Source organism: Lottia gigantea (assembly GCF_000327385.1).
Source record: "Lottia gigantea unplaced genomic scaffold LOTGIsca_150, whole genome shotgun sequence".
Lineage (NCBI taxonomy): Eukaryota > Metazoa > Mollusca > Gastropoda > Lottiidae > Lottia > Lottia gigantea.
In genome coordinates, this window is record NW_008707798.1 from 14964 (window position 1) to 28076 (window position 13113).

At 29.8% G+C, this 13113-nt stretch overlaps 2 protein-coding genes across 2 annotated transcripts in view; one reads left to right on the top strand and one right to left on the bottom strand.

Moving 5' to 3' along the window:
* Positions 1 to 1231: 1231 nt before the first annotated feature.
* On the bottom strand, positions 1232 to 7268 carry LOTGIDRAFT_238529 (hypothetical protein; the record flags this gene model as incomplete). The annotated part of the gene is made up of 7 exons (XM_009050614.1): positions 1232 to 1679; positions 2255 to 2425; positions 2799 to 2944; positions 3066 to 3217; positions 6329 to 6434; positions 6670 to 6748; positions 7178 to 7268. 7 exons carry the CDS (start codon positions 7266 to 7268, stop codon positions 1501 to 1503), a joined length of 924 nt encoding a protein of 307 aa, XP_009048862.1. The 3' UTR covers positions 1232 to 1500.
* Positions 7269 to 8099: 831 nt separating this feature from the next.
* Positions 8100 to 13113, top strand: part of LOTGIDRAFT_140712 (hypothetical protein) — a gene marked incomplete at both ends in the record, with an annotated part of 26500 nt that continues 21486 nt past the window's right edge. The window contains 8 exons of the mRNA XM_009050615.1: positions 8100 to 8173; positions 9522 to 9591; positions 10485 to 10526; positions 10813 to 10966; positions 11188 to 11361; positions 11554 to 11655; positions 12023 to 12091; positions 12258 to 12424. Coding sequence (XP_009048863.1) covers positions 8100 to 8173; positions 9522 to 9591; positions 10485 to 10526; positions 10813 to 10966; positions 11188 to 11361; positions 11554 to 11655; positions 12023 to 12091; positions 12258 to 12424 — 852 coding nt within the window. The remainder of the gene's footprint in view (positions 8174 to 9521; positions 9592 to 10484; positions 10527 to 10812; positions 10967 to 11187; positions 11362 to 11553; positions 11656 to 12022; positions 12092 to 12257; positions 12425 to 13113) is intronic.

Sequence of the window (13113 nt, forward strand, 5' to 3'; positions counted from 1 at the left end):
ACAGCAAACTTCTACTCACTACTTTTATTGCACCAGGCCATTTAAAATCTTACAGTTTGACCACACTTGTTACATGTGCACTAATAAAAGAAAGAAACGAAAGAAAGTTCTTTCAAACATCACTTTAGAAGTCCTATTAGCAGTTTTTAAGGCGGCCAAGTCAGAACAGATCGAAGAACATGTATAACTGTAGATTCATATTGCAAAGGCATACAAAAAGCAACAAGTATATTTATTTAACAAACTATTTTTAGAACACACTAAAAATTATATTTTAAAAAAATACAGCTAATAAGATATAGTATATCATAAATAAAATTTCTTTGAAAGTTTAGAATTTTAGCATATATCTGATTGGTGGGGCTAAATAAAAATTAACTTTGTATATAGCAATCACATCAAATCCAAAGTTTTTACTTATTCTTAAAATCGAATGAACACTGTTTATACCATATTGAAAAGGCAAGATCTCTATTTCATTAATGAGGTATTTGATAAATGAAGCCAAAAAGTCTACACTGTACCTTTGCTATACATGTATAAGATCATTGCAACCTATTTAACAGAAAAAAATTCTCTTATTATTGCTAAATAGCACATATTCTGATTTAACACATATATATTTGTTCAAATCACTATTCTTTTTTAATTACAAGTAAGTCATAACGAGAAATGTAAGATTAGCATATTAATTAGACTTACTGATTTTGATATTTAATACAATAAATGCATCTATGATACAAGCATGATAACAGGTAATTATATAAGGAAACAATACTAGGTTTAGACAACAATGTTTATGTGCTTCAAGTAACCTGTATGATGATCAACAGAAACATACAATTTGATATATCTTTCAGAAACTTTGACTTTTTCTTTATTCTTTTAAGTGACTCTATTCTGTTATCTCGTTTACATTTAATACAATATTTAAACAATATATATACAATCATTTATACATTTCAATAGATTTACAATGATAATAATTGGCCTTAAATATTTTCATTAATTAACATTACCTTATACACTGTGATTAAGATAACTTGTCAGGCAAGCTTACATACACCCACAATGGTGTACAATGGATTTACACAGTCTGCTTAAGAATAAAATGTGGATAAGTCATTAGAAACACAAAATATTCAATTTAATTTAACTCCGAACAAAGCAGGGTCCTACCTGTTAAAAGCCACCAAAATGGCATAAAATAAAATTCAACTTTTTGATTTAGATACGACATAATATAACCTGATACTACTAATGATTGATATATACTTCCTTATGTGAAAAGTTCATTAGCTGCTACCAATGTTTCGTCAAAATGATGTATTGGATTACCGGTTTTGTTTTGCGCTTCTGACCGTTAGTACTTGGTTTATTTATAATAATATATCACTTGTACTCTATTTTTAAATTGCACCAGAATAATCCCATTATAGATGAAATAAATAATAAAATCAAAATATTTTGGCAAATCTTGCTGTACCATCATTATAATTATCAAACAAGTTTAAGAGAGGTACTTTTAGAGTTCATTGCAGTTTCCACATCAATAATTCTATCATGATGTCCATGTACTGAGTACGGTAGATGTGAATATATATGGTGTAATGGAGGAAAAGCATGAAAATACACACAGCTTGACACTACCAATCCTAATATAAGTCCAACAGATACATCTGAAATGAGAAAGCAAAATAACTGCATCCAAAAGCAACAGACTTTGAGTTGATTGACATGATTTTAATAGCAATGTTTTTGCTTTGTTAAAATATATTATTATTACTTCAACAATGTGATCAGAGTAAAATACTGAAATGTGGCTTATTGAAAATATTTTTGAGGTGTCAAGGATCTGAGGCTACAGTTGGGATCAAAATATGCACCAGTCCCTTTGTGAAAACTTAGGTAACTGCACATAAATTTTCAACCTGTACAGGGCGGAGGTACCTCAGCTATGAGACATTTGGTGCATAATAAAACGTCTATGGTTTGATACCTTTGAAATTCAACTTGCTTCCATTGATGTCATGGGCAAGAGCTGACAGTAAAAGGGCCTAGATAGTTAAATGGTAGAAATACCCAGGTTCTATGACTGGACTGAAAAATAATGCAACTGTCCTGACAAAATTCTTCTCATTACTCACAATCATTCCTTGTTTGCCTTCTTAAGCCAAATATAGTACAGGAGACTAAATCACTGTCACTGTATTGATGAACTGATCTACACAAATAATATACAACATTAACTTACCCTGCCAATGGTGATGATAGTCTGCTGTTCTAGATATTGCTATTAATATTGCCCACAGAAAAAATGCCACCACAGTCAGTAAATGCCATGATGATGTCTGACCTTTTGAACTGAACACTCTAAATTTGCCAGCCACATAAAAACCAATATAGCCTAAACAAACCATTGCATCTATAGAAAAACAATTATTTTATTATCATATATTTAGCATAAAAACAAATAAGATTCTACATACCAGCTAGTCTCATATGAGGTCAGATGAAATTTTCTTCCATCCATAGGTTTCCAAACCAGCAGAATACTTTCAGAAAAAATATCATTGACCTGACCCAAATAACTTCTTGTCAAGAGTCTCCTATCCTCCCATTCCCTCTCCTTGTCCTGATATCCTGCTCTCACATGAAGGGACAGAGCTAGTTTATGGAGGCCACAATACAAAATTATTATTTATAATTTATATCTTACAACTAAGATATAATGACAAGTTTGATGACAAAAATAAAATATTACTAGCTCATTGGTTTTCAAACTTGAGAAAACTCACGTGAAGAATGTCCACTTGGAAAACTTTTTAATCCTTCAAAAACATCTTTATCAGTCCCTTTACAATCAGTTTTTGTGTTCAACACATTATTAAAATTTAACATATCTTCATTTGGAAAACATCTTTGTAGAAAATCTGGACGAGGTCTAAAAAATTTAAGAGGTAAATATATCATTTGTAATGTTGTTGGTTCATTGTAAATATGCAATAAAATATTGTACCTTATGAAATAGTAGCGAATTTCTTTATTTATAAGAAGTTTCTTACCTTCCAACAGCAAGTTTTATAATGTTTGTTATCAAGCCACACAAACCAAATACTAAATACATTCCTAACACAGACTGTACTAAATCCTCAAAATCATTTGTAATCAGATAAAATAGACCAAAAACTATCACAGGCACCAATATTACAGTTACCTACAAAACATAACATCAATCTTATAGTGGCCTACAAAATATAACATCAATATAATAGTATTGTAGCCTGCAAAATATAACATCAATATAATAGTATAGTAGCCTGCAAAATATAACATCAATATTATAGTATAGTAGCCTACAAAATATAACATCAACATAATAGTATAGTAGCCTACAAAATATAACCTTAATATAATAGTATAGTAGCCTGCAAAATATAACATCAATATAATAGTATAGTAGCCTACAAAATATAACATCAATATAATAGTATAGTAGCCTACAAAATATAACATCAATATTATAGTGGCCTACAAAATATAACATCAATATAATAGTATAGTAGCCTGCAAAATATAACATCAATATAATAGTATAGTAGCTTGCAAAATATAACATCAATATTATAGTATAGTAGCCTACAAAATATAACATCAACATAATAGTATAGTAGCCTACAAAATATAACCTTAATATAATAGTATAGTAGCCTGCAAAATATAACATCAATATAATAGTATAGTAGCCTACAAAATATAACATCAATATAATAGTATAGTAGCCTACAAAATATAACATCAATATAATAGTATAGTAGCCTACAAAATATAACATCAATATTATAGTATAGTAGCCAGCAAAATATAACATCAATATAATAGTATAGTAGCCTACAAAATATAACATCAATATAATAGTATAGTAGCCAGCAAAATATAACATCAATATTATAGTATAGTAGCCTACAAAATATAACATCAATATAATAGTATAGTAGCCTACAAAATATAACATCAATATTATAGTATAGTAGCCAGCAAAATATAACATCAATATAATAGTATAGTAGCCTACAAAATATAACATCAATATTATAGTATAGTAGCCTACAAAATATAACATCAACATAATAGTATAGTAGCCTGCAAAATATAACATCAATATAATAGTATAGTAGCCTACAAAATATAACATCAATATAATAGTATAGTAGCCTGCAAAAGATAACATTAATATAATAGTATAGTAGCCTACAAAATATAACATCAACATAATAGTATAGTAGCCTATAAAATATAACATCAATATAATAGTATAGTAGCCTACAAAATATAACATCAATATAATTGTATAGTAGCTGCAAAATATAACCTTAATATAATAGTATAGTAGCCTACAAAATATAACATCAATATAATAGTACAGTAGCCTTCAAAATATAACATCAATATAATAGTATAGTAGTCTACAAAATATAACATCAATATAATTGTATAGTAGCCTACAAAATATAACATCAATATTATAGTATAGTAGCCTAGCAAAATATAACCTTAATATAATAGTATAGTAGCCTGCAAAATATAACCTTAATATAATTGTTTAGTAGCCTACAAAATATAACATCAATATAATAGCATAGTAGCCTACAAAATATAACATCAATATAATAGTATAGTAGCCTACAAAATATAACATCAATATAATAGTATAGTAGCCTACGAAATATAACATCAATATAATAGTATAGTAGCCTACAAAATATAACATCAATATAATAGTATAGTAGCCTACAAAATATAACATCAATATCATAGTATAGTAGCCTACAAAATATAACATCAATATAATAGTATAGTAGCCTACAAAATATAACATCAATATAATAGTATAGTAGCCTACAAAATATAACATCAATATAATAGTATAGTAGCCTACAAAATATAACATCAATATAATAGTATAGTAGCCTACAAAATATAACATCAATATCATAGTATAGTAGCCTTCAAAATATAACCTTAATATAATTGTTTAGTAGCCTTCAAAATATAACATCAATATAATAGTATAGTAGCCTACAAAATATAACATTAATATAATAGTATAGTAGCCTACAAAATATAACATCAATATAATAGTATAGTAGCCTACAAAATATAACATCAATATAATAGTATAGTAGCCTGCAAAATATAACATCAACATAATAGTATAGTAGCCTACAAAATATAACATCAATATAATAGTATAGTAGCCTACAAAATATAACATCAATATAATAGTATAGTAGCCTACAAAATATAACATCAATATAATAGTATAGTAGCCTACAAAATATAACATCAATATAATAGTATAGTAGCCTACAAAATATAACATCAATATAATAGTATAGTAGCCTGCAAAATATAACCTTAATATAATTGTTTAGTAGCCTTCAAAATATAACATCAATATAATAGTATAGTAGCCTACAAAATATAACATCAATATAATAGTATAGTAGCCTACAAAATATAACCTTAATATAATAGTATAGTAGCCTGCAAAATATAACCTTAATATAATTGTTTAGTAGCCTACAAAATATAACATCAATATAATAGTATAGTAGCCTGCAAAATATAACCTTACTATAATAGTATAGTAGCCTGCAAAATATAACATTAATATAATAGTATAGTAGCCTACAAAATATAACATCAACATAATAGTATAGTAGCCTACAAAATATAACATCAATATAATAGTATAGTAGCCTACAAAATATAACATCAATATAATAGTATAGTAGCCTACAAAATATAACATCAATATAATAGTATAGTAGCCTACAAAATATAACCTTAATATAATAGTATAGTAGCCTGCAAAATATAACATTAATATAATAGTATAGTAGCCTACAAAATATAACATCAATATAATAGTATAGTAGCCTGCAAAATATAACATTAATATAATAGTATAGTAGCCTGCAAAATATAACATTAATATAATAGTATAGTAGCCTACAAAATATAACATCAATATAATACCATAGTAGCTTATAATGCCCTTGTTCCCGAGCTAGAGTGTTTTCACCCCATGGGGGTATGGGACTAGGGTGTCAGGGGTGGATTTATTTTGAGTTGAGAGAGCACCTCACATCATCACATGCTGAAATTGTGAATGAAACAAATTTTTGTGGTGTGAAAGGTACATGTGATTGCTCCAGGGGTGTGAAAGGTGAAACAGGTTGGGAACCACTGTTATAATGTAACATCAATATAATGTTTTTTACTATATATATTATTATACTTGAATTTATTATTCAGAACTTACATATAAAGTTTCAACTGTGTAATAACTTGGCGTTTTAGGAAATCTGTACAGCCATAACTCTTCTGGTTGAATTGCTCTATGGAATGGTTCTAATTCATCTGTGACTCTGAAAATAGATTCCAAATATATATAATACGGAAGTTTTAGACTCTTTTAATTTCTTATGCATCAAATATATTATACAGTATGAATTCTTCAGACTTTTTTTTAGACCTTATATTTCTTGTATATGACTAGAAAAGATAAAAGAACAAATTTATCTGGGCACTTAGTTCATATCAGCAAATGAGCTAATGATTGTATTAAAGGAGGTAAAACTCAAAAATGGCAATTTTACTTACAGGAATGCTACATGAAGAATGACTCTTAATATTACTTCTGATATCAGACGTTGATAGTCTTGAGATAATTTATGACGACCTTGAAGACAATAAAAGCAAAACATAAAATTGAGATTGGCAGAGAATGATTTAAAATTGTTAGGGCTGCTACGATTCACCGATAAATCGATGAACCATGATTCTTTCCTTCTTATCGATGCATTGCATTGGATACAAATAATCAGTCAAACAGTCAAAGTTCAGAAAGATCTGATGTCCATGATGTTCAGCAGTTGGCAAGAGAGAAGAGTTTATTCAAAACAATTCCATTTTCTAGTGTTCATTGGAGGGAAGTGATTTAATTTTAATACAAAATCATCAACCTGAAAATTTAATTTTGAATATTAGTGAAATAATAGTAAAATTCAATTCTTTGACTATGTAGCCTACTCTCTGACCACATTAAGTTCTAAATTGAATTTTTTCTCTCATGTCACAAATATTCAAAATATGGTTTTCTAGTTCATACCAATTGTCTTAGAATGCCTTTGAGGTCCATGAATATATGTTTTGAAAAATTTGCACTTAAAATGAACACACTTTTCTCCAAGAAATTTCATGTGAAAATGACACACATTTTGAACTGAAAATCTCCCTATGTAAAATCATAGTTTCAAATAGTTTTGTTTTCAATGGTTGGCATTTTCATCAACCCAAAGACAATCAAAGAGTCTCAGCAATATTTAGAGATTAATATTTCAATTCATAAAAAATGTAATTTAGAACTTGATGTGGCCTGCCGATAGAATTGATATTTACAGGCATACACAACTGATTTGCAAAATGCACATCTGTGAACATTGTCACTCTATTCTATGCGGTGGTTCAACTGTCTGGGCTTAAGTTGTGTTGTTTCTGTGAGGAGAGGAAAAGAAGGGCTACCGGTATATATATTATAATAGCATGTGGGTTAAAAAGATGACACAATATTGAAAATTCAATAAATAACAACAGTAAACCTACTCATTCTATGATCAACTTGTTATTATGATAAATATCTACTTTTATAATTTTATAATGCCTTAGCCACTAGCATAGTTCTAATAAATATACATCTTAGAGGTGAAGTGATAAAGTTCTATTTTTGATCAAAGGGAGGTAATGTTAAAAAAAAAAACACGTTGACAGATGAACTAAAAACGATAAATCCAATAACGTTTTGTATCTTTTTTAAACAACTAATCATGCTGTATACATGATTAGAATGCATAAAATTTGAGAAATTGATAGGCTATGTAAAATGTAAAGTGTATTATAGGATATTCATAGGACGATTAGTTAATGCTAGAAATAATTATTTCATTAAACATTTATCGACTTGTTCGGTCATACAAAATAAAGATGGCCGAATAAGAAAGAAAACACAAATTCGACTTCGTCTGGCTGAGTTGACAAATAAGATGAAGTTATTCCCGAAGACTGTAACAGGCCCACTACATGCTCAAAATAAAAATGCTTGTGACTGGTTTGTAATGATAGAACGTTTTATTATGAATATTCATGAAATGAGAGAAAAAACTCAATTCAAAGCTCAATAGGCCTATACTATAGTCAGTACATAATACAGTGGTGTAACCTATTTTCGTGGATATAAGGATTCAACACCAAATTTCGTCAAAATTAAAAAAACCAAATTTTTTTTTTGATGTCTTAGATGTTTCCTCAGATATTCTACAAAATAATTAAAATTGGTTTATTTCGATTTTCTTTATGAATCCTTCACTTTGACCCATATTTCATGAGCAACCAACTTGGCAACGGCGGCAGAATGCGTCACTTATTTTCATGTACAATGTTTGATCTATAAATAAGTCTAGAAAAACACGTTGTATGGATACCGGGTGGTATAATTAAATTCTCTTAGTATTATTTTTAATATCAATTCATTATAACTAGTGACAATTCCTTCAAAGAACCACGATTTAAAAAAAAAATAGTGACTGACAAAATAGATACGTAGCGTGTTTTATTGCTAAAAGTCACTGAAACAACATAAGAATATGGTCCACTTTGTGTTCCATAGAAATTTTCTGCTGACACAGAATCCGTATTCAGGTAGTATTAACCCTATGTATGCCTGTGCCTGTGCTTTCGTAACATCTCATAACCTTAATGTTACAACCCACAAAATCTATAGTCTACTTGTATTCTAATGATGTTACTGTTGGATTTATGCTAAGAACAACATATCAACACTAATGTCCATCAATGTCAACAGCTAGTTATGCTTATTTATCACAAAAGTTTGATCAATCTTCAAGTACTGGGAAAATATGAAATATTGTATTACTGTCACTGTAGGTATTTTGCATCGGTAGAAATGTGATCATGAGCACACGTTATCAGCTGAAATTTGACATAATTTTCAGCCAAAGTGGGCACTTATGGTTTAAATTAATAGGAAAGAGATGTGTTTCTGTCTAATGTAAACTATATAAACATTTTTTTTTTTATCTTAGCAAAGTTATTCTGAGACTAATAGTACTTTTTTTCAGCTGAGGTCCAAGTTCACTTGGCAAAATTGGATGAAAAGAAGTATAAAGAAAGACAGTGGTTATACAATACACATGCTCCAACATTGACATATGATTATGATGTCTAATTTGATGACGTCAAAGAGAAATTTATCATTTTCGTGTAAAGGAGCAAATTCTTAAATTTGATTTATCAAGTTAATCATTCAAGAAACCCAACTAAAACACATTATTATACAAAATATGACCAAAATTACATGATGGAATTAATGATGATAATTTTGATATTGGCATTAATTGATTTTCATTTATCCTGATATGTTTTTCTTTCTTACACAGGGGATGGCAAGGTCTGTTAGCTTTTGGTTGTCAGAATTATGTCAACATAGTTGACCCTAAAACATTACAGGTAGGCTTATATAATATGGAAAAAAATATTACAAACATACTATCTATCACAGGCCTTCTCAAATGGCTGCCCCCGACGCCCTCAAGAGTGTCCCGCGGACATTGCTACAAAAAAATGAAAAAAATTATAATAATAAAAAAAAATTATACAGAGAATACAGACTACAGAGCCAAAGATGAAAGTAACAGGAACCTGGATTTAGAGAAAATGTTGATTAAAGACTTAATCCTGGAATTTTATCAGCGATTTGAAGTTTTTAACAATAGCTATGCACTACTCATGATGGTCAAGAATCCGATTATTGTCGAGCCACAGGGTCCATGGAATGCTCAGTTTTCAAATTGACATATTGACCTACAATCAGATAACGAAATAAAATACTTGCACCAATCTGAAACGACAGAAAACTTCTGGATATTTTTGTCACCCCGATTTCTTCACCTTAAATTAATAGGCATCAGAGTATGCAGCATGTTTGGCTCAACATGGCTATGCGAGTCGTTATTTCCCACATGAACATCGCAAAGAGCAAATCAAGAAGCAGTTTCTCACATGATCAGTCGGACCAGATTTTACGGATTGCTACTACTTCAATTACGCCGACTTCAAGAAACTCACCTTAGCTGTAGCATCTCACTATTTCAGCCACTTACCCTGTCATTATTTTGATTTGACCAATGTAATGCTATGCTTTTTTGATGCAAAACTGTGTAAAACCTTAGCCCCTGGACTCCACCCTCTAAAACGCTCCGCTCGCTTTGCTAGCTAGGCTCTATTTGGCCCTTCATTCATAATATGCATTTGACCCTTTACAAAAATTAATTGAGAAGGCCTGTACTATTACATAAATTATAGTATATTTCTGCTACTTTGTTTATTTGTTTATATTTTAGGTTATTCAAGTTCTTCAGAAACATAAATCTAATGTAGTGAAGGTCAGTGTCAATTTATGTAATTTTTTAAGATTTTTTTCCTTACAAAATATTGCTTAACACTTGATATTAAGTACCTGCAACAAAAGATTGGCATTGGCTAAATATAATGGTTGCTTTTTTTGATGTATGGGTTAATTACTTTCTGTATAGCAAAATTAAGATGTCTTACTTTTATATGAAAGAGTTTTTTTACGGTAATGTGAACCTTTATTTATGAAAGTTAATTGTAATATTTTTTACATGTGTTTTTCTTTAATTGATGCCTGATGATTGTGACTGTTTGTAGGTGAAATGGGGAAGAGAGAATTATCATCATGATGTAAACAGTCCTTATACATTACGTCTTGCTACTGCTGATACTAATGGTATCATTGTTGTGTGGGATGTGGCTCAAGGTCATGTTAAATCAGAATTCTCAGAAAATCATAAACCAGTTCAAGGTATGCTATTTTGCTGGAGAATAGCAGAAGTAATCTATGTGAATCAATATATGCATTATTTTGTAAAAAACATTCATAACAAATGACTTAATCTAAATATTGTTGTTTAAAACCCATATGACAGGATTTGATGTAATTAATCTTGCAATGAGACTTTACTAAGAACATTATTAAATTTATCAACATTTTTACAAACTAGTATCTGTTTCAATATATTCCAGATATAGAATGGCTGACGAATCAAGATGCTTCCAGAGATTTATTAGTTGCTCTTCATCCTCCATATTCATTGATATTATGGAATGCTGATACAGGAACAAGACTATGGAAAAAATCTTACACAGAACCTCTCCTTTCATTCTCCTTTGATCCATTTAATTCAAAAGATGTTGTTTGTAAGTGTTGTTTCTTTATACCATTCATCAAAATGGCTAAGTTCTTATCTGACTGAGAGCATAAACTGTATACTTTAGAGTTTACATAAGCAGAAATTTGGAATCATAAGCATAGGTGATGAAAATCTAAGACAAACATGTGTTCGAAAGTCTAAATACAAACTGACATATGAAATGATCTTTGTTTTGTAGTTTTGGGTCAAGATTGTATTGTATTTGTGGATGATTTTACTATCACTAAAACTCCTTCAAGTAATGGTAAAAAATATTATATTTCAAGTCCTTCTAGTCAAGGTATGTATTTAGTGGTATTAACATCTATTATATCTGGATACTAACTACCTATTTCTCTCAAAACTAGAAATTTAATGAGGGATGACTTTTAGACATGATAAGATTTGAATGACAAATTTCTGTACTATTTGGCTTTAAAATTGATAGAGCACTAGTTTGACTATATATAATGATTTTCACAATTTGTCTTCGAATTTTCACTGAAAGGATAATTGGAATGCTTAACTTTTAATCACCTTTTCCAAATCCTAACCGTCTTTCCTTGAGATTGTGTTTTTCTCATCTACACCCGTAACACTTGACTCAAGATAAGTTCTTGTTAATTGAACACATTTTTTTTTAGGTGGATCCAGTTCTAGTGCTACAGCCTCACAAGATAGAAAATCGTCTATGACATCATCATCTTCATCTAAAAATCTGGCCAAGAAAATGAGTCGTATCCTAATTGGTGAAGGAAAAGCAAGGTATTTTTGCAAGTTATTATGCAAGCGATTAGAACCCACAACCACCATTTATTAGAATTATCCAAGAGAGCAAAAACATAATATGTGTAGTTGATTATAGTTGACTTTTTTTTTGCAGTAAAACTGGAACAACTGAAGATGAATCAATACCATTGAATGAATGTTTACAACTATCTTACCACCGTTCTTGTAGACATCATATATTACTGTTATATTCTCGAGAATTATTGATATTAGATTTAGAAATCAATCAAACAGTTGGTATTATTGCTATGGATAGATCTAGCTATTCACCATTTCAACAGGTTAGACAATTTTTATATGCCCACATTATCATAATATGCAGAAAAGGCAACTGCACAAAATCAATGACAAACATGAACTGAATGCAATAGCCATTGGGGTTTTGTTTTAGGTTTCGGGGAAGGGAGGGTTTGATTCTCCCAAATGTACAGGCCTACTGTGGAGCAAACACTTTATTTAGAAATTAGGATTAAGGGTCTTGATATTGGGTTTTCTTCTGTTCTTATTCTGATCTGAAAGTAGAAAAAATAAGTATAGTATCTGTTATGTACTGATTGTTTTTAGTTTACTATGAACAATATTATCATTTAAGTTCTTATTTTTTGAATATGCAACTATCATTTTCTGCTTATAGACATGGGGGAATTTCTCTTGAAGGCTCTTATAGTGGGCATGAACTATCTTGCTTGCTCGATTGCTGGTTGTATTAAACGGGACAACAAAGGGTGCTATGCCTACATTATGATAAATATTTAGTCCTATAGGTCTTGCTGTATTCAATGTCTCAATCCAATGGGCTTCCCTAGATTGACGGAATTTGGTAGTTTCATTTTCGGGCAAGTCAATTTCTATACGCTCAATTGGGATTAGGGCGAGATCGTCTATTGAATGGTCGTCGAGGTTGACATGATTAGAAACAGGCTTGTCTTTCTTTAATTTGATGTCTGACCTATGAGCATTAAAGCGAGTT